We start from the raw sequence: 22,684 nt of genomic DNA on the forward strand, positions 1-22,684 counted from the left end.
ATTTTGGAGTAACAGCAACATCCTAAGACGCATTCATTGGCATAAATGGCCATCATGTGACTCCTTACCACGCAGAATCACTATTACTAAATCAAGTTAAGCATTCCACATTACTTTGGGGCAGAGAGTCAACTCATATTTTAATTAACAACAGAGAAACACACGTCATCAAATGGGTTTAATTGGTTGAGCTGAAACAAAATCAGGACATTTCATTGACAACCATTGATGGGATGTATACTGTAGATAGTTGGAGTCTTTAAGGTCAATGCTGCTGTACATAACACACTTTTGTGTGTAAACTGTTTCCTTAACTTTCACATTATCCATCTCAGATATATGGCTTTTATTTTCTCTACTTAGAAAAGTATGATTAAAAACATCAGTATATACACAAATACATTCATATTTACATATTGAAAATGGTGTGTTACTCAGTTACATTATTGTTTTCTTAAAAAAACTGCTTGGGCAGGAGATAGGTACATGTAATAGAACTCAGTGGCCTACTTAATACATCTTTACACAAGCAACCGACATGGCCTTCAGTTTTGTTTTTTCAAATGTGATAAAACAAAGTAAGTAAGAAACCTTTAAGTGACAAAAAGAATACAAACATTGTCAAACTTTTTTTCTAGTACGAACACAACTGTGGAAATTGAACGAAATACTGCTCATCTACGTTTACAGTGATACAACTGGATTTCAACTGGTGAAAAATTGAAGTGTCTCTCAAAATCGTAATGTAGTGTCAACAAAACAGACCTGTTCTTGTCATTTGTCTGCAGTTATATCTCTCTCCTTGGGTGTATCATGTTTACTTTCCTTTTTCTCCTCTCTCTTTTCTCTGCTTCTGCTCCGACGATCCCTGTCTCTATCTCTCTCCCTCTCCCTGTCTCGGTCTTTGCCCCGGTCTTTCCCACGTTCTCTGTCCCTGTCTCGTTCCCTGCTTCGGGATCTGTCCCGTCTCCTGTCTCGCTCACGTTCGCGCTCTCGATCACGGTTTCTCCCTCTGTCGCGGTCGTGGTCCCTCTTGTCAGAATCCCTGCCTTTGTCTTTATCCCTGTCTCTCTCCCGGTCTCTCCTCTTGTCTGTGTCTTGATCCCTGTGCCGCTCTCCTTCCGTGTCCCTGTGCCTCTCGCCCTCCCTCCCTCTGCTGCGGTCTCTTTCTCGGGTACGCTCCGGATCATGTTCTCTTTCTCGGGTACGTTCAGGATCACGGTCTCTTTCTCGCCCTCGCTCCGGGTGGTGTTCTTTTTCTCGGGTATGTTCAGGATCACGGTCTCTTTCTCGGCCACGCTCCGGATCGCGGTCTCTTTCTCGACCACTCTCGGGATCGCGGTCTCTTTCTCGACCACGCTCAGGATCGCGGTCTCTTTCTCGGCCACGCTCCGGATCGCGGTCTCTTTCTCGGCCACGCTCCGGATCGCGGTCTCTTTCTCGGCCACGCTCTGGATCGCGGTCTCTTTCTCTGCCACGCTCCGGATCGCGATCTCTTTCTCGGGTACGCTCCGGATCGCGGTCTCTTTCTCGGGTACGCTCCGGATCGCGGTCTCTTTCTCGGCTGCGCTCTGGATCGTGGTCCCTTTCTCTCGCTCTATCCCACTCTCGCTCTCTGCTCCACTGCTTGCCCTGGCCCCTGTCCCATGAAGGCCTGCCGGCGTGGGGGACTTCCCGCTCTCTTTCCCTCCGGCGGTCCTCGGACAGCTCCCTCTGTCTCTCTTCAGAGTGTTGTGAGGGACCAGAAGCAGGTTCTCTGTGCCCTCCTTCAAAGCGACTAAAGCAATCGCCACTGCGGGGTTCTGAGTCCTCTCGGGTGGTGCTGCTCCTCCTCCTCATTTCAGGAGAGTGGCGGCGCCAGTGGTCGTCCCGGTGCATGTCTGGACTGTGGGCTCCCATGCGACTTGGAGGACCTATGGGAGCCTCTGGAGGAGTTGGCAGTAGTGGCCCACTGTGGCGAACAGGTCTAGCCTCATCAGAGTGCCTATCGAAGCGGTACCGCTCTGATCCTCCAAAATGCTGAAAAAGGTGGGGTCTATTCTCCTGAGGGGGAGGACCTCGGTTCTCATCAAAAGATCCTCGATGTGGTGGTGAGGAGTGAGGTCTGGAGCTCCCGTACTGGTTATGTGGATTGAAGTGCTGTCCACTCATCTCGCTACTTGAAGGTGGGCCTCTTCTGTCCTCATACTGGTTAGGTGGAGGTCCCCGGTACGCTGGACCTGGCGGAGGACCCTGATTGTCTTTAAAAACATGGAGATCCACATTTAGCTTAAAAGCATTGGAATTGTCTTTGTTATAATGTTCTGCAGGGCCTCGAGGTTGGTCTACCATCGGGGGTTGAGCCCCATGGTCACCAAACTGAGATGGCGGGGGACCCCTGGGCCCTGGGAAGTGGGACGGAGGAGGAAGTCGGTTTTCAAAGTGACCAGGAGGTGGCCCCGTAAAAGGCGGAGGAGGACCTCTGTTGGCAGGGAAATTAAATGGTGGTGGAAGACCAGTGAATCTTGGTGGAGGTAAACTGTTCTGTCCATCAAAAGTAGGAGGTGGGGGAAGGCCTGTAGGGTGACCTTGCTGTCTAATGTGCTGTGGGGGAATGGAGGGATCAAACATTTGAGGAGCAGGGCCTCTCTGGGCCATTGGAGGGAATGATGGCGGTGGTCCTCTGGGTGGCATTATATTCTGGGGAGGTGGTCCAGGAGGGACCTGCTGCTGCAGTGGCTGGGGGCTTGGCCACTGGTTCTGATAGGGAGGGTATGCCGTCGGAGGAGGACCATATTGCTGGCTGTTGTCACTCTGCATGGGGAGAGGACCACGTACAGGGAGAGGAACATGGATGGGTGGAGGGGGTCCCTGCATAGGAGGACCTGACATTGGAGGAAGACCCTGCATGGGTGGTGGCATAGACATCGGCGGAGGCCTCATTATCAGGCTTTGTCCCTGCATGCGATGGGGCGGAGGGAAGTTGGATGGTGGGGTAATGTCAGCTGGTGGTCTGTATTCGCTGTCAAAGCCTGGTGTTGACATGTAATGCGGCATGTGATGGGACTGAGTGTCAACCTTTGTTGTGCTCTGAGTGAGTACTGGGATTGTCGACGTTATCGTGGAGGTGTTTGCAGGCTCATTAAAATAACTTGTGGTTGGTGCATCTTGGCTATTCTCCTCATACTCTGGGTCCTCACCAGCTTTTAAAATACTGGCAGCATTTGGCCAAATACTGTACTTGTCCATCTCGGTTTCCGCCTTGAGTGGCTCAGCTTCCTCAGTTTTCACTTCTTTCTCATCCATGTAGTTGAACTCCATATCAGGTTCCACCTCCTCTCCTAATAAAGGAATTGCTACATCTGCCTCGTCTGACTGCATGAAGGGTAGCGTTTCGCTTATCACTTCATTATGAGGCAGTGATGTCTCTGAGCCTTGTAAGGAGTCTGGGAGTTCAGTTACATCAGACAGCTGAGGCTCTTGAACCACAGGTTGTGGGGAAGGAGTAGAATCTTCCAACAGAGCAGATGTCTCCTCTTGCTCTTCGGGATCATCAGTCAGCTTCCTGCCAGCCGCAGCCTGGCGAGGATCCCTGCTCTGTCGGGGATCTCTCTTCTGGTTGATCAAGGGAGCAACCGTTGAGGACTTCACTAGTTCCTCAACCTTTTTGCCAAGCTGCAGTAGCTGAGTGTTGCCCAAAAGGGATTTGGCAGGTTGAGTTAAGAGTGTGTCTGAAAGTGTCGATGAGGCACCAGGTGTCCCTGTAGAGGACGTTTGCTGCTCTCCCTTTTTCTGGAATGTCTGATCCCCAATCTGTTTAAGGCTCTCCAAGATCTTTTGTGGATCAGTTACAGATTCAGTTGGAATCTTAGCTTTACCTGGTACTACAGTTTTGACCTCTTCAAAAATTGAGTCATCCTCTGGGTCATACGCTACATCATCACCTTCATTCGCAACCACCTCGGGCTGCTTAGAGATTTCAGGTTTGCTTACTACCTCTACAGGCTTCTTAGGCACATTATAGCCCCTACTGGGGTCATACTCTTCTTCTGGATCATACGGTCGGTCATCATCCTCCTCCACCAGTTTCTCTTTAGAGCTCTGTGCAAACTGCTGCATGGTAGCGGGCGGGACGAGTAGTTCTCCACCCTGATCAGACGGAGAGTTGGAAGCTTCTGAATCATGCTTTTTCTTCCCAAAAAGAGTGTTGAGGATGGTCTGAAGAGGAGTGGCAGCTGCTGCAGAGGAAGCAACAGAGCTAGATGAGGATGGGGAGTCCTTGCCAGTGGTAGTGGATGTGACTTTAACAGAGGACAAGAAGGAAAGGACTGAGGAGGTGGCCACAGTGCTGCTTGAGGTCTCAGAGGAGTTGGGTGGAGGTGACCCAGGAGGAGTCGTACTGAAGGGGATGTCAAGACTCTGTCGTGTTAATCTTTCTGCTCTGACTGAAGGAGATGGCTTTGGAAGGCCAGTGTCATCGACATCTTTGGTTTGAGTCTTGGACCGTTTTTCCTCAAATTCCAACGGTGCACCAGTACGCTTTCTGTCCTTCTGGCAGACCAGCAGCCCCAAGAGGAGGTTGGGACGAACTGGTTCAAGACCTGCAAGATGGACAAAACAAGCTTAGAAAACATTTGCACTAACAGAAACAATTTCACAAAATAGACTGCCATTATTCCTGCTACTGCTAAAATAAAAGATTTGATTATTTCTGACGTATGCAATGGACACAAAAAACGGATGAACTGAGAGCCTCTAAAAATTGTCTACAATACATGCATAAAAAAACTAGTAGCACAGAAGGCTTTATCAGATATAAAAAACAAAGTTCTCCCAACTCCAAGGTGTATCTTTTTTATTCAACAAACGACAAAGGTAGGAATGACTGTTCAAGTTTACTTGTCTACAGTTTAGTCAGTAGTCATTAAACTTGTTTTGTGAATTAAACATACTGACAACAGTAATTCACCAACATCACTTGACCGCACCCGAAAATTGCCAAAACATGACTGCAAGAAAACTGGAACAGATTGTAAACTATAATATAATTCTGGTTAATCAACAGTCAGGTGCATACATTAGGTCTTACTGAAGTTTGATTTTTCAGCCTGGTCATAAAAACAAATCCAAGAAGTGTAATTTTATTTTTCTGAAGCTACTCAATTAATAAAGGAAACACTTTTAATATCCTCTTTCTGAGGCACAATATGCAGGAGTAGATCTCCTGATGCTTGAAACCCTCCAAGATGTACAACCTTTATACTTCTGGAAGTTCAACTACTTCTGTACTTGTAGCAATGTGGGTATCGTTAACAGTGTTGTACAATCACTGTAAAGTTTACATCAAGTACTGCAAGTTACCATATAAACACCAGTGTGGTATACAATGGATGTTATGTCATAGCAATTTATTGATTATACAGTTGTTCAATTATGTTTATATATGAGCCAAGTTTTAATAAACAACAGGCTGAGACTGGACTCAAATGGCACCAACCTGCGATGCAAACTTCTTCCTTTATTAGAAATGTGTGATACAAAGTCAGATACACAGCAGAGACCACAGCAGCTGTTACTGTATATGTACAGAAGTGTGTTCTGGGGGAAATTCATCAAGGAGTGTGAGTGCCCTCTACAGTACAAACCCATGAATCCACAAGCTCTAATTAAATAAGTCCAAAGATGACACTAAATATACTCACCATAGGTACAAAGACAAAAAAACAACTTTACAGCAAAAACATTACAATAAATGCAACTACATTCATGTCACCACAAAGGTATATTTGTGTATCCCTGTAAATGCTTACCTGGCCCATCAAACGGTAAAAGTTTGGAGGGTAATGGGTCCTTTGAGCCCAGTGGGATGAGATAGAGGTCTTTGATACGACGGTTGTTGTTAGCCACCACACCAAATCGTTTCCTGCTGCTAAAGTAAGAAAAGAGAGAGACATATGCCACCTCCTCTTCCTCTGTGGCTGGGTGGAAACGGATCAGACACAGTTCCTGCAAACAGAGAGCAAAAAACAGTATGTAAGTGATGCAAGGCCTTAAAAAAAAGATGTTAAACACTTTGATAGAGATTTCTCCAAACAAACCTTGGAAAGCGAGGTTTTCAGTTTCCCAACGTAGTCCCACACAGTGGTTGGAGTTATCCGTCCTCCAACATGAATGGTGTCTGGCAAATCCTGCACAACATTGACAACACTAAGTATGATGCTCTTGCTTATATGTATGCCCAAAGGTTTTGCATTCAGCTTAATCACCAGGCAAAACTGCTAACCTCCTTGAGGTGTTCAAAGGATCCTGACACCAAATAAGCCTTGGTCACAAACTTGGCCACAGCCTGCATGTTGATAAATCCTTTCCAAATCTTCTCTTGACCATGGAGAAAGATAGCTGTCTCACCCTCAGGAGGAGGCTCGGATGTACTGTAAAAACCAAACAGACTTTCTTTTAGAGAAAACCCAATATCCAAGAACAATGACACGGCCCCATCTTCCTCTACTGTAGAACCACCAATCCTGTTTAAAAATAGAATTTTACATATACGTTTTCTCATGCAATTTTAGCACACAACAAAAATATATTGCTAACAAATGTTAGTCCACCACAAAACCCAGCAAGTCCGGGAAGAGCTAATTCATAAAATCGTAATGAGATTGAGCACCTTGTTTTCACTGGTTTGGACGTGGCTACTGCAGATGGTGGAGCTGGGGGCATCGGCAGTGGTGCTTTGGGTGCAATGTCTACTGGAGCACTAACAGGAGCTGGGAGTGTTTCTGCTGAGTTGTTGATGGGTTTTTCTGGAGCAGTGTAGGTGACAGTCACACTGGAGCTGTGCCTGGCCATGCGTGGGTCTCTGCGGGTGATGCTGACAGAGGACACAGTGGGAGTGATAGGTGCTGGGGCCTCGGCTGGAGGTGCCAGCATATTGAGGTCCAGCTGTGGCTGTGATTCTGGGACAGCTGACTCCATGATAGACTGGTAGGATGGAGGCATTGCGTGTTTGTAGGCTAAGGGGTCTTGGTGCTGGTAAGCTGTGGGGTCCTGTGTTTGGCTGACAGGGGAGACAGTTTCAGGCTTCTTGGTCAGTTTGGCTCTCTTAGCTGCAGGCTCGTCTTCCGTCTTCTGACCTGGAGGGCAAGATTAAAAGAGTTACCTGTTGTATAACAAATCATGTTAAATTTGCTGGATGAATATCCTTCTTCCGTGTCTCATTTACCTGTGCATATTTTACAGTTGAGGTCAAATAGATGAGTCCTGTGTTCAGAAGTTGTGTCTTTGAGCATGGTACTAAAAATGTCTGGCATGCTGCTGCCACTGTTCCCCTCCACAGCAGAGGGCTGAGCCGAAACTGAAGGAGTGGCGCTAGACTCCTCTTGGTCCTGTGGACACAGAAAAGAGGACCTCCATCAAATCTTAGGTGAAAAGGAACAGTCGATGGTCATTCACATAACACCCAGAATTTTGGATTACTATGATGTACAACACTATACTTTTTGCAAAGTACATGCGAGTAGGTTTAATGCCTAACAATGATGAAGAAAGACAAAGCTTTAGAAATAAAGAAATAACACTGAAGGACAGTTGGCAAAATAACTAACCTGCAATATCTTTTGCTACGGTATTTACTTTGCCAGATTTGTGTTACACTTTGTTAATAAGCACTCCATGCACAGGTGAAAAGGAAAAGTGTGAAAGCTAAAGAAAGACAGCATGCCACCACTTACTGCAGCAGAAGCCATGCGAGTAGATGAAGTGGTGGCAGAGATACATACATCTGTATCGGATGTTGGCGGAGCATCCTCCATATCCATGCTATGTAAGCCAGAGTCATGCCTGTTGCCTAGTTTGGAATGCTCCAAAAGGACCCTTGCACTGGGAGACTGGGCCTGCAGGAAACAACCAGATAAAGTATGCTGTAGCAATTTATGTATAACAGTTCCAAACTCTCAACAGGGAACTCTTTGACCATGTGCTTGGCGTTTAGTTAAAGATAAGTAACATTTACCTCAGGAGCAGTGGGCTTCTTCCACTCGGATATCTCTTTGGAAAGCAATTCTTCCGCACTTAGTCTCACCAGTCTGAAGGGACTAACCTCACCACCCACTACCCTGTAGAACAAGCCCTGAGACAAACATAACACAGCAATTTAACACCTCAATATGAGGGACATCAAGTAAGCTCAGAAAACCAAAGCTTTTCAGGCTGTAGGCATTCACAACTCTGTAAACACAAGGTGTACTAAAAATATATATAAATATAAAAATAAGTGCATGCATGTTTACATTGACTCACTTTGTTTTTAGGATCCTTCAGGTTGAACATAAGGGACCTGTATTTGTTCTTGTACTTGCTGTCAGTGCTAAGGCAGAGGTTGAACATTTCCTTTTCAATGGCAACCGCCAGCCTTGCCACCTCACTCTCAGTCATTTTCAGATCATCACTGTCGCTCACCCTGGTGGTAAGGAACACAACAAATATTAGTGTTTGATGTTTAAATGGGCTTAGCCACAGATTTGAATAAAGTATCTCAGAAACTTAAGTATTCTGAACTGGGTTTGGCAGGACTCTTACCTCTTATAGAGGATGTCTGTCAACGAGCGGCGGATGTTCGTTCTCATCTGGTTGTTGGGGGGCGGGGACATGGGGGACATAGGGGGCGCTGAAGCAGCTGGATGTGGAGGTCTGGAGGATAAGGAGTGGCTGGAGGGAGCTGAAGAAACTGGCGATGACGGGACTCTGGAGGCTGAGGATAAGTTGCTATGGGATGGAGCGTCCTTTTGTTGTGGCTGCTTCTTAGGAATGGTAAAGTTGGACTTGGTGACTCTCAGTGCTCCTGTGACGTGGATCGGACCTGGAGGGAAGCGGGACGGGGTATGGACGGGCGTGGAACCTGGTTTCTTGGACTTTGCTGCAGTTTTACTCTGAGGTGTTGCAGGTTTCTTGGGTGCCTTTGAGCTGGTAGCCTGAAGAGAAGGCTTCCTGCCCTTCGGGGAAACCTTGGCCGCTTTAGTAGTTGCGGACTTCTTGTTTCCTTTGACTGGTGTTGCGGTAGCTCGAGAAGGTTTCTCAGGAGCCAGGGGTGGTTCCTTCTCTTTTTTCTCACTCTGCTTCTCTTCTTTAGGGGGGGCTGGAAACCAAGAAAAAGATCAAACATTTTAAAACATGCCATAATTTACAATATCAGCAGATATAACATGTAGTGTGTATTTTACCAACACTGCAGATAATCATGATTAAGGTCTATAATTCAGACTTCATTGTGCCTGAAAAAGTTCTGCATTGTTTCGATATGACAACTATCAACTTCACAGCTTTAAGGAGGTTAATAAAAATAAATGTCATTCACAGTTATTAGTGTTTGCACACTGAATACATTGCAATAAACATTCTGAAATAAACACAAAGTTGACAACTGGGCAGTTAAAAAGCCCCTCTTTATTTGTGGCAGTGGAATGCAGATACATTGTGCTGTTTATGCAGGTCCACTTGAGAAAGAAGTTTTCTTCCCAAATATTATTTAGTGGTAATGGTCTTCATACTCCCTTATAAGGCAGCTTGATTCTCAGTACCCATAGATCCAAACAGGAGAGAGGGAACTGTCTTGTTTAAACTCTTACTGTAAACTTACTGTAAGCAGTTAATGAAAAGAAAGGACTACAGCCTACCAGGTTCTCTTACTTGAATGTAAGAGACTAGCAAGATTAACAGGTTATTCACTGGCAAAAAATGTTTCACTGCCTACTTAAGCATAAATCCTCCATCACATGGCATGAATGGGATATGTTAATCAGAATTAAAGGAAATTATTGCAAATGAAGTTCATAACTGTTCATTTTAACATGCAGTCTTATCATGAGATCAGCTACACACCCTAACCACCAACACCAGATTATAAGGCAATGAGCTCGGACACCAAAAGTTACTAGACCCACGTCTTGTTAATGGTTCTGTCATTTGAATAGGTTATTCAGGTATATGTGAATAATACATTTCTTTAAAACATATTCACATATAAAAACTATATAAAGAAAAAGTAATACATCAACCACTTTGCACCAATATTTATAAATACACACTTCTCAAACCTCTCCTCATTGTCAACTGCAGATGCTAGTGCATCATCTATTATGTCCAAGTTGCATGTTAAACTACATTAGTATAAGCATGAACCCTGCTTTAACACTCAACTATACACCCACTAAAATATATAAACCACAAAAATATTGTGCAGAGCAATAGTATTGAGACCCAAAGCAACCAGTCAACCATCTTTAGAAGAGAGATGGTCACACCAATCAAAATATCACTCAGCAAAATATGCACTATGAAAGAACAAATCAATGAGCCATATCTTCCTCCTGTTAATCACAACAATCACAGGTCATACTGATCACCTGACCTGAGAAGATGCATTTACTTAACATTAACGTCTTGCTATCTTATCAATTAAGATCCTTATGCCTTCAACGATCCCTTATAAAAAAGGAGATGAAACAAACTGTCCACATTTCATTGCAACAAACGTTCCTGTCAATATCAGATCTCATCAGGTGCAAAATGTGTGGAAAAACTTGAGCATGGATCTCCCTCTTCTTTGAACTTAGCACAGGTCTTCAGCTTCTGTCTTCTGCTGTGGGCCTTCTGAACTTCACTGTAGTACCTCCAGGTGGTCTGGTCTCTGCAGTAGAGTTTCCTTCTTTTCCGGCCGTTCACCATTTGGGGGCTCTTGACTGTCACGTCTCCATAGCCATAGTGTGTGTAGATTTATCAGTTGTATATACTTGTCTGAGCTGAACTGGTCAGGATATCCTACAGCAAGCCAACACTGCTCACATAATCAATCAAGGCATCCTAAAATCTGTTATATCACCTTTTATTTCAAAGCCAGTTTCCCACGAGTAGTGATGCATCATATTCAATATGAATTAAAAAAAACTTGAGTCAGCCCGTTACCCACAAACTTAAGGGTAGAAAAAAAACACAAAGTTGTGCGTAACAGTTGATATTATCAGCTCAATATGAGTTATGTTAGCTTCACTGGTCCACATTAACATGGGGGAATTCTTAAGACACCTACCTGCTGGAGAAAAGGGGGAAGGATCTTTTTTATGGTTCAACAGCTGAGGTGATGAACCCAGGAGGTGGCGAGACTTGTGCAGGTCATTTGAAATCTCACATACTAGCACCAGTCCATTCATCACACCCATACATCTCATGGTAAAGCACAAGAGCTCTGATTTTGAGATTGCCCTCCTTTTATCTCTACCATGTGATCCTTTATACGTTTTAAATCTACAGCCCTGCATTTTAACTATGGGGTATTCAAAAGAGGTACTCCAGCGATTGAGTGTTGCACTAGCAAAAGGTTGAGGGACTCAAGAAAGTCATAATTAAAAAAAATAATGAAATTTGATGCTGCAGAGGCCTATGTTTCCTGACTTTTAGTCCATAGCATGGGCCAAGATCCAAAATAGAAAAGAAAAAAAAGCTGGATCCTACATTTCCCATAACACATCAGCATAATTTGTTAGACCCTCCCTGCCTGGTAAATGCCTACATTTTTCAAACTCCTGCCTTCAGTTTATAACGCAGGCTTTCTGTTAAGAATTTAAAGTCTCCCAAGCTGAGACAACCCTGGTGGCATCAAAGCCAAAGAAGACATTATATAATTGTGTTCACAGGCTTAGTACCTACTAAAATTATCTTGATGAGTGCAACCTGTGGAGTGCCCCTTTCAAACACGTTCTGGGTTATTGAATACTTACCCAAAGCCACAAATAGCACTTACCTTTTTCACAGCTCCAAACATTTCATTGAGTAACACAACCTTATAATTATCAAAATCATAACACTTTGCAAATCATTTTTGAGTCTAGCACACAGCAGAATTCATCTCCAGAGCACTCATGTTCATCCCCATATGTACGGATCATTTCTAAATTATGTTAGCACCACAGGAACCACATTTAAAATGGAAAAATAACAACGTAGTTTTAACAATAGCCCAAGACCTTCAAAGAGATACATACACTTTTTGTTTAACACTGTTGGTGATATGGGTGTAGTCTTTTCTGGTGTTACTGCAATGTAATTATGGTCGCTGGACCAGGATGCAGTGGCCGGCGGGGGCGGGTGTTCCTCAGCATGCTCATCTTCGTCGTCATCATCATCCAGATCAGCACTACGGTCTTCTTCGCTGTCCGAGTCCTCCCGGCTATTCTTTGGCTTCTTTTTCCCACCAGCCACGCTCCTCTGGGGGGACGGAAAGAAACACACATTCAGTAACAGCACCCATCATTTTTGACAACATTACAGGTAAAATACAAACATGTTTGACTTGAGCCATGTTGGCTTTTAAAAGAGATTCCCTCTATGAAGTACTGCCAAAAGCCAGGAAAATATGCATGGTAAACAGAATAATTAACTCTCATGTTCTTCGGTCTCCCTGCTCTCGGTTTTAGTCCTTTCTTACACACAGTGTGCATAGTACAATTCAAAGTAAATTAATAGCATTTCTGCATACACTGAACTCTGCATTGGCAGCCTTTTACATTGCTCTGCACGTAGCATCTAAGCTTCGGTAAACCTGAACATTATTATATCAAAAATGTACATTGCACATTAAAGTATTCCTGGCAGGTCCATTTTAGTCTAGGCTACCGAGCCAAAAAGATAATTTCAGACATTGCCTTTAGGAATCAGTATTCCAAAGCAAGATCAACCATATGAAGATAGTTTTCCCGAATGTACACATCACTCACAAAATTGCAATGCATGCAGGGTAAAAAAAAAAAAAGCCTCTTTTTACATCGTTTACTTGCTTTCCTAGCCCTTGAAGGTTCAATCTCACAAAAGTCTATTTATGTTTTCAAAGTTATGAGACCGCAGGATCTTTGAATTAAGTGCACATGAAATAGGCAGGGTTTGTAACAAATGGCCAACCACTTCTAATAGCAGCATATGAAAAGTATTTAACACAAGAGCAGGACTGATGACTGTGGGGATTTGTTGTTGTTGCAGAGGCAAAATTATAATATTAGGCTAATAAAAGACAGAGCATTAGCACAAAATTTAGACTATACAAAACAATAAAAGCAAAAATACTGTCCAGTTATTATAAAGCCTGTTATACGGTTGATAATATATAATTAGTTACTCAAGTCTTTTTCCCCCCCATTTATTGTCATACATGTACGCACAGCACATGTAGGGAGAATCAGACCACACATTTAACACATCCTATCAGGAGCAGATGCAGGCAGTTCGAGTGAATAAAAAAGCTTGAAATGCATAACGACAGTATATAACCAAAACATTGCATTAAGTAATAGGAGCCATATTCTTTAGATATTACTTTTGTTAAAAAGTAAAAATAAAAACAGGCTTATCACCCACCATCTTAAAAAGTGCCCTGGGAAATTGATTAACTTGTACAACCCATGGCATTGCATCTAGAAAACAATTTTCATTTCATGAAGTAACCACATTTTCTCTAGCACTGGGGTACATCAGCAAACCTATTGGGCTACAACACAGCATCTTATCACCGATATGACATAAATGACCATGTAAAGTAAAGCACACTGTGTTCAAACACATTGCTCAACGCCTTAAAATACTTTAATATGCATGCATTGCTTTTGTCCATTTCACGACCAAGTCGGAATGATGTCTCCATTGTTCACATGAGCTAAGTGGTCAGTAGACAGGCCATTTGTTTACTTTGATCTGATCCATAGAACTCAACCTGCTTCCCTGCTGGTTACCAATACAGGTTACCATTATGATCACAAATTTGTTGAGCAATTTCACTTCCAAGTAGTATTTTAGAGTAATAGCAAAGCTTTCTGAACCATTTTAAGCAGGCTAAGATATGACCTCTTGTGACATTATTAAAATGCAGAGGGTGCAGCCACAGCAAGGAAACTAGTCGAGACATGGTTGCAGCAGTATACTGCTTTCACGGTATTAAAGAATGATTGTTATAATTCATTTTCAAAAAGGTAGACTTTGTTGTAGAAATGTTTCAAGTAGGGCTGTGCAATTAATTGAATTTGTAATCACGATTACGATTTTGGCTCCTAATGATCACAAAAACAGTTAGAAAAACAATTATTTTGCACTTTATATTTTGCAAGTAAACTCCTATTTTGTCTCGTGTTCTGAATGGAAGAAAAAAAAAAATTCAAACAGCAAAAGTATTAAGGGAAATTTCACAGTTCAAGGTGTTTTCACTGTTAATTTGTATAACCGTTTCACTGTTTTTGAAACTTGTCAATAAATAAATGCAACATCTTTCCAAAAGACAATAGTAATCGTGTTAAATAATCATGATTTCAATATTGACCAAAATAATCGTGGTTATGATTTTTTTCCCATAATCGAGCAGCACTAGTTTCAAGTTATATTAAAACCCTTCAGGTTTCCTTCCTAATACTAATTATATAATAACATGACTAATAACACTTGGGGGTGTTAATATTAGGTAACAATTGATGTATACACAAATGTTTTCTATAATGCTAATCAATAGTGAAACAAAAGAGACAGGATAGAAAGATACTTGTGCCCAACAATGCTAACACAACCTAACATTCTAACAACACATGTTAGGAAACCGTTTCTCAAATGTGATAAAGACATTAGATCTAAAGTCTAAATCTAAGTCTCAAATGGTCCAAGTTACCTTTGGTGTAGACTTGGTCTTTTGGGCCTTTGCCTTGTCCTTCTGCTTGGGATCTTTAACATCAGTGATGGACTTCATGGCCGCAGCAGCATGTTCCAGAATACAGTCGTTGCCACAGTACACAGAATCTGGCTGGGCATTATTTTCACAGCCAGGCCCGATACATTTGGGAAGTGAAGACTCTTCCTCAGCCTTTGGCCCGGCCTTCTCATCGGGCACCTCCACTGTTGGTGTTGTTTTCACCTCCACGTTTGACGCCACTTTCTGCTCTGCGTCTGGTAGTGCTTTCTGCTCTGCTGTGGGTGCTGCCTTCTTTTCCATGGTTGGTGCCGATTTCGGGCCTGCTTTTGGTTGGGCTGGCTGCTGTATGGCCTGCTCCAAGTCAGTACATAAAAAAATTAATATAAAATGCATTGGTGTCTTAAGTTAATAATGTGAAACATAAATCTCTGAAATTGGTCCAATTTTAAGCAGGAATGTTGTAACCAGCAGCCGTGAACCGGACTGCAATGTAATTCTATGGGGCAAACACACCAAATGCATGCCAATTTCCATTTTTTGCCACTGACAGGCTCAGATTGTTATTTGTGTTAACAGCATTATGGAAAGGATGTAAATGGGTGAATTAAGGGTTTATTTTTAACCAAACCAGAGTGGTGATTGTTGGAACAGTGGAAAGCATGACGGCTTTATATGGTTTTATTTTAGCTATTTCGGGGCAGTTTTATGTTAAACAAAAAGGATCTTGCTCTTGGAGCAAAATAGGGAAAAATACTGAAGTTACCCTTTAACCATTTGTTTGTCCACTTAGAGATTTATTATCTATTAGCTACTTTTTGGGGTCCTAATCTGCATTTTCTAAACACCACAGAACACTACCCATGCAGACTTAAATCACACTAATAGTTTGAGTCATGCAGCGCTGTACTCTAAACCACAGATTGGGGGATTCATAATTCAAATTTACATTTCAACCACACATTAAAGCCCTTTGACAGTAGCTATAGTAAAATGGACATTTGAAATGGAATTTGGTTTATGTATAAACTTGGCCATGGCATCATAGTTACTTTGAAAGTTACATTATTAAGACACTTGACATGCACTATGAAGTATTGAATAGCAGAACAATAGGCACAGCAAATCAGACAATGACTTAATAGCTGGACTCATAATTATACAGTAATTCAAAGCCTTTAAGTTGAGATCAGTTAAAACCTACCGGCTGAAAGATCTTTATCTTCTTTTTCCCAGTTGGATTAGTAGCTTTCTCTATCCTTCCTTTGATGCCCATGTCCTCTGCCCCCTTCTCTTCGGTTCCAGCAGTGGAGGACGGAAGTGCCGCGACAGCGTTAACCCCACTGGTGTTAGTTTTCTCTTCAGAGGTCGCAGAAAAAGCGAGAGCAGAAGCCGGAGCCCTGGGCTTCCCAATGTCTGTACTTGTAGCGAGAATAGATGTGGCAGGTCTGACGACCTGATTTTTCTTAGCGGTGCAATTGGGGCAGATGTAGTCTTCCCCATTTCTCTCCATCAGGCGCCCGCGGGCCTCAGTGATGCCCACACAGTCTCCATGGAACCACTCCTCGCAGCGGTCACAACAGATCATGAACCTAGTGAGCACAGAACATTTATAGTGCCACATTTCTTCAAATGAATGCTCAACAAAAGCTCTGGCTTTCCTCATACTTTTGAGTATGGATACAACATGAAATCAGACAGAAGTTGTAGCTACGAGCCTGACAACAAGGAGGGGACATAAAATGCAACATAAAATGCAGAGTTTAAAGTGCAATGAAGAGCAAATGGTAATACATGGGTTTCCCTGGGTTTTTAAGAGGCTTAGGTGTAATTGACGTCATATGCTCATTTGCCTATTGGTGACGTCATCTCAAGTATTACTACTGCTCTACTACTCTCTAACATGTGGGCTAAAGCAGTCGGTGTGTGTGCAACATGCATGGTGTGTGGCTGTGAGACTGTACTTGTCTTCTGCACGATGGCTTGTCAAGATGCTTTCAACATTGTTTTTACACTCATACGCTCAGGTGGTGTTCAAAAACAAGCCGTATAATGGCAGGGAAAACTCTAATATGTTCATTAAAACAGCGATCTAGACTAACCTAGACGGGCCACATTGCCTAAGAGATACACACATCTTTCCCTTTGTACTGCAACCACAGGTATTGTTTAAAGTGGCGGTTTTTTTTTCTTCTTCACTGGCTCAGTCGGTCTCTGCCTGCATCTTTATCATCAGTGGCGTCTTGAGTCGGAACCTCTCATTGTCTCTCCTCTCCCCCCAGACCACTTTGTTTGTGGAACACAGTAATAGCTAAATGGATTGTTCCGCGATGCTATGTACACGCACATTACGCGCTGTGCACCAAGTGCCGGCAGGTGTACCAATGGTAATGGTCATCATGAACTCACATGAATAATTTTTTTTAAATTTTTAAAAAATTTTACTTGCAAACTCACAAAACATTATTGCATACGCAAGTGGATAGTATGTAGCCCTGCATTAAAATGTACTGCATTATTAACACTTTCAATAGACACGACAGTTGTGATTACAATAACACTATTAATGGATAAAAACAATAAATGAAAAATACCTTTTGTTGTGTTTCTGGCGACAGATGCAGTAAAGTGCATTGGGATCATAACCTCCCTCGTCAGAATCAATGGAGGAGGATGATGAAGATGAAGACATTGAAGAGTCATTCTCATCATCATTGTCCACTTGTGTCTGAGCCTTGTGTGTCATTCCAGAAGCTTGGGTAGCTTTAGGTTTGGTCTCCCTCTTGACAGTAGTGATCTTGTTGGCAGGAGCAGGACCTTTAACAGGGGTAGCGTTCTTATTGGCTGCCCTCTTTTTATTGATGTATGTTCTTATTGGTCCACGTTTTACCAACATCGCTGCAGGCTTGTCTGACTCTGTGCTGTCCTCATCAGTCTCTTTATCAGTCTCCTTCTCCGATTCCACCTTGTCATTTTCATCTCCATGTTTATTCTTCTCATCAAGAACCTCTTTCCTCTCTGAGTCCTGCTCTGGCTGAGGCTGTACTGTATTAGTGCAAGCTACATCTTCAGGACGGGGATAACTCTCTTCATCTTTTTTCTCCTCAGTTTTATCCGGTAACTGGTCCTTCTTGGCAGCGTCTCTGCTGTCCTCCTCATTCTCAGAGCTTCCCTCATCTTTAACTGTCACGCCACCGCGTCCTCGAGCCCGTCTGCCACCTCGATTTCTCCTTTGGGTCTGCTTCCTTGCACCACTTCTAGTCCTTCTCTCTGGGGACTCTACCTTGTCCTCTACCGGCTTGGTGTCAGCGTTACCATCAAAGCTGGCCTCTGAGGCAGTCTCATCAGTTGGGGTTTGGGAAGGAGGATCTCCGCTTTCCAGACTAGGTGGGGCGCTCTTTCTTGACCCTCTTTTGGCAGTCAAGAGGAATTCTTCTAGTTTGTCAGTACGCTTAGATTGCCTGCCACTGCGACGTACAGGACAGCGGTTATCAGGACTGTCGGTTGCTGCCTCCACTGGCATCTCTCTCTTTGCAACAGTGGACCGTCGAAAACTCCAAGTCTTTTTAACTTCACTGTTGGCCTTGGAAGATGTATCTGGCTCCTCTAGTGTCTCTTCGGCCACATTCTCGCTTTCGGTTTGAAACTGTTCTTTCTGCTCTGTATTCCCTTCTCCAAAACCTGTGAACAAACAATCAAAGAAGGCTGTGGGCAAAAAAAAAGATGGCATGCAATCACCAGAGTGCAAAATAACAATAAAGCCAAGAAACTACAAATAGTTTTGTGTTAAAGCGACATTAATCAAAACAAATAAAAAAAAAAATGGATTGTTTGACCTGGATTTGACCCTTACTTACCCTCACCCAAATTTAAAATGATTTAAAGATCATAGAACCACAATGTGCCCAGCATTACTACAACGTTCCCACCCCTTTATTGTGTGGGGAAAAGAAGCTCAGCCAAGGTACCTTGAGAGCAGCTATCCATACGGTCCTGGCTCTGCTCTGGCTCAGGAGCTAGAGAGAGCTCAGGGCTTGCATTCTCCTCCATAGATGATGGAGTCAATCACTACTTTCAAACAGAATGTCTACAATTAGGAGAAGAGCACAAGAGATCAGCTATGAGTCACTCTTTTCAATTCATAATATGGCAAATACTGATGGCTGCCAGGTTTTTAATAATTAGGCAGTGCTGGGATTGCTCCATGTCTTCAATTTTTTTTTTTAGAAATACTTTACGTTCTCCCCAAAATAGTGGGACAAATATAAACAATAAAAGTTTATTTGCACCATACAGTAACTCGTTACCCAGCTCTATTGAAGGCATGCAATGCCGTCACTTTTTCCGCATGATACCACTATCATCACTGAGTAGCTCAACAACCTTGTTATGAGTGCTACAAACTCATATCTTGAAACCATGAAGGCCATCAGTACATAAATCACCTGGCATGCTGTAGTAGCTTATTGCAGATGATTTGAATAAGTGCACTTGTCGGCCGATAAGTAACAAGAACTGCAGGACAGAAATGCCAAGCTAGGGCTGTGTTACTTTCAAAACAGTCTCCATTACATAGTATGTCCAACAGAGAGCTCTGACAAATTGATGTTTCAACTGTAAAATGTTCAGCTTAATATCTTAGTCACAATTCTTTAAAATTAAAAATATCGAAGGGATCCATATTAAGACAGTTGTTTAAGTACGTTTTAAAAAATAATCAGCTGATAATGAAAATATAATTAAAATTCAGTATTGGTTGGACATTACCCTGGACTATAAAGTGTGGGCGAGTTTCCTGACACAAATAGATACCGTATGCGCGTCAGGAACCAGAACATGCTGCATGATTCTTCATAAAGCAGAATGTGGCAGTCAAATTGGCACACAGAAAAACAGTAGTATTTCAGCTTTTTAGGGGCATTTTGAGAATTCTTGGGTCATTTTTGACCTATGGAAAACACTACGTTACGTATGTTGTGTGTGATGTTGTATTTCGACAGGCTTGACGACAGTGTGTGGCATGGGTGTAAAGTAGCTGAAAAATAAAAATTACCATAACATGTAATGTTAAAATGTCTTTCCGTTAAAAAGGATTTTATAAAATTGGTATCGAAAAAAGTATTGTTCAGAAACTGGTATCAAGGTCAAGGTATTGAAAATATTTGAACAATACCCAGCCCTAATTACAGGTGTTAATGTTGGCTGTTTGAATAATTTTAAATTTAATTTATATGCCAAAAATTGGGATGAGAACCAGAAAACCATGTTAAATAGTCAGGAATTCACTAAAACCAAGTCTAAAACCATTTTTATTGTGGGACAACCACACAAGTAAGAAATTGTTAGTGTTGTTGTGATTGGTGAATTCTAGGGGTGTGACGAGACACAAGATGGGGTTCACGAGAAAGAGACTATTTTAAAGAAAACTTAAATGATGAAATATGACTGGGAAAATTCAATCGAAAGTCACAAAATAAAAAATGAGCACTGTAAAAGGCTTTGACACAAACTGAAATGGCTTCTCTCCTGTAACCTCTTCAAACAGCGAAGCAACATGACCACAGATAGAAGTTGGACAGGACTGTGTGTATGACTGATTTAGTGAGACACAAATAAGACAGAAGTGCTAATAACTGTATGTTACTACAGCTTTCACAACTGTTGATGCAAGGGGCATCCATGTTGGATTTTGAGCTTGGGGTACTGCGAGATTGTCCGAGTTCCAAGCTCGGAAATCCGAGATCAGGGGGGCATTTTCGACTTTGACCTTAGAAAATCTGACAACTGAGTACAAATGGAACGCACTGTGAGCCCCGCTCTCTGTAAAACATGCAGAGGAGAGGACAGAGACGCTTGCGCTTACATGCCCTCGTGTACTGAAATTCGGCAGATTGATTTAACGTGAATTAGTCTTAGGTAGTACCGACCTAATTCTGCTCGTGTACCGATATCGTGAGACTTAACCTCGACGAGAAATATCTTAACATTTTAATCTCATCACACCCCTAGTGAATTATTTCTGAAAATGAGAATTATTCTTTAATTTAAGGGCATATAACAAAAAAGCCAATGTCTGTACCTGCACTTCAGCAGTGATGAGTAAGAGAGTTGATCTTCAAACAAAACAAAGGCCTTGCACCAGTAATCATCTGTCTTGGCACAAGGTTAAAGGATCTGCCAGATAGAGGAAAATACAAGTTAGGATCAAAGTGCTCCGCTCCGGCTAAGATGCAACAATAATAACATTGATTAGATGATAAAAAATAACAAATCATGTTTATTTTCTGGAAATGTAAGATGTTTAGTAACTGGGGTATTTAGCAATTCAACAACTGCTCAATGGAAGTTTGAACTTAATATGATCAACATAAAAATACACCAAACATAAGTAAAGTTTGAATATGCCACAATGATGACTTTGCAGAAGTTATTCAAAACTGCAAATGGATAAAATAACCAAATGTATGTGGGGCAACAATTTGTTGACAATTGACAGTAAATAAGGACATTTGGTGAATAATGTAAACCTTTTGATATTTGAAAGCATTTACAATTCTGTCTAAATGAATACATAATTATATCTGCTTTAAAATTGAGGCATTGGTCTAAAGACTGAAGTGCTGAAACAGGATTCCTCCAATGCTGTGCCTGTGGTCACGACACCTTGCCACGTGAATTGCAGGACAACTGTTGCCATGAGAGGTGGGAGGGCCCCGGGACGAAGATAAAATGTAACAATAGCGGGCAAAGCGACGAAACCAACTTTATAATATGTTCAGATACAGCGATATGACATACTGACAGAGATGCTAGGTTTGTAATTGCCGTGTGGCTGTCCAGTAGTGGTTGCTCGACACCAAAGGAGTGAAGCTGCATAGGGCCTTGGTGCGCATAATATAGTAACTCCTAAATTCCGGTCACAACCGTGCTTCATTATCGCATGTGACCTGTAAATATGTATGAAACAAGCAGACCTATATCGGAGGAGTCTGAGAACAAACTACGACAACCGACTATAACGATACCTGCTGCACAGGCGACACATGCCATAGATATAGGACACAGCCAATGATGGCCGCAAAGCAAACGTTCTGCCAAACCACTGAACAACGATCTACCGTTAGCATTAGCAAACGTTTACCAAAGCACAGTGGCACAAATTGTGTTGCATTATTGGGCGTGGCACACTCAGCAACTCCATGTATAACGTTAAGCATGCCTTTACATGTTAAGGCTCTTCTTTTCGTCGTTTATCGTTCCGAAACGAGGAGCTGAGCGTTGTAAAACGTGCACTTGTACCCAAAATGCCTGGCTAACGGTATTAACGTTAGCCACCACGAGCATGGGCAAGCTAACGGCAAACTCAACCTGCAGCTATTAGGCATTTATCTAACACTCCAAATTAAAGCACATACCGTTAACTATCAAAAACTGAACTTGGAGAGATATTCTTACAGTAGCAAGAGCCATATCCAACTAAGCAATGCGAATGACATAGCTAGCTAGAATAGCGTATTTGGCTGTAACGTTACACAAATTAACGTTACAGCTAGCTAGCTAAAGTCAGGCGCATCACATAGCCTAACGTTAAAACATGGGCAGGAACAAAACTGAGACACGGACGTACTTCAAACGTATTAAATACTACACTAACATTGCTCAAATATTAAATTTTTGCATTCTACCCACCTACGCGCTAGAAATACCGACGATTTGCCCTCGCATGTCGGTCAGTCCTCCATTTTCCATTCCCGCTGGAGCTAGCTAACTGACTGCGGCAGATGGCTGACGATTTGGATGATACGCCCAATGTGTCTACAGCGCCCCTACTGGTCAGGAGGAACACTGAGCAGGCACGGGCAACAACGAAACGTTTGTTTAGCTTGAATGCATAGGCGTACCGGATACAAGTTTAAATGCACAGCCTTTCCGCTGCATTTGCAGCTCTACCATTTTTTGTTCAATCTCAAGCTATAGACTTTAAATACCCTA

General features: G+C 42.6%; 1 protein-coding gene across 5 annotated transcripts; it reads right to left on the reverse strand.

Annotated features, from left to right (window-relative positions):
* Nucleotides 1-163: 163 nt before the first annotated feature.
* dido1 (death inducer-obliterator 1) lies at nt 164-22,536 on the reverse strand. Of its 5 annotated transcripts, none has more exons than XM_031278839.2 (17): nt 22,382-22,536; nt 20,772-20,866; nt 18,661-18,779; nt 17,287-18,373; nt 15,897-16,284; nt 14,675-15,046; nt 12,018-12,240; nt 8,560-9,115; nt 8,281-8,440; nt 7,994-8,110; nt 7,761-7,874; nt 7,205-7,367; nt 6,650-7,115; nt 6,263-6,410; nt 6,078-6,167; nt 5,790-5,985; nt 164-4,580 (listed from the first exon to the last, which is right to left on the reverse strand). In XM_031278839.2, the coding sequence occupies exons 3-17, from the start codon at nt 18,740-18,742 to the stop codon at nt 775-777; spliced, it is 7,968 nt and encodes a 2,655-aa protein (XP_031134699.1). In that variant the 5' UTR covers nt 18,743-18,779; nt 20,772-20,866; nt 22,382-22,536; the 3' UTR covers nt 164-774. The 5 variants fall into 5 exon arrangements, with proteins under 5 accessions (XP_031134699.1, XP_031134684.1, XP_031134716.1 ...); XM_031278824.2 differs by having other exon boundaries at nt 7,713-7,874; XM_031278856.2 differs by lacking the exon at nt 18,661-18,779 and having other exon boundaries at nt 7,713-7,874; nt 17,287-18,397; nt 22,382-22,523.
* Between the last annotated feature and the right edge of the window lie 148 nt (nt 22,537-22,684).

This window comes from Sander lucioperca, chromosome 6, assembly GCF_008315115.2.
Source record: "Sander lucioperca isolate FBNREF2018 chromosome 6, SLUC_FBN_1.2, whole genome shotgun sequence".
Lineage (NCBI taxonomy): Eukaryota > Metazoa > Chordata > Actinopteri > Perciformes > Percidae > Sander > Sander lucioperca.

What these genes read in the sequence shown, in the direction of transcription:
- dido1 (XM_031278824.2), bottom strand. Translation starts at nt 18,742, where the DNA reads ATGGAGGAGAATGCAAGCCCTGAGCTCTCTCTAGCTCCTGAGCCAGAG. An exon ending in TATGGATAGCTGCTCTCAAG is followed by an intron (nt 18,374 to 18,660) that starts GTACCTTGGCTG and finishes GTTTGTTCACAG; the next exon opens with GTTTTGGAGAAGGGAATACA. An exon ending in CAACTGTAAAATATGCACAG is followed by an intron (nt 7,116 to 7,204) that starts GTAAATGAGACA and finishes CTTGCCCTCCAG; the next exon opens with GTCAGAAGACGGAAGACGAG.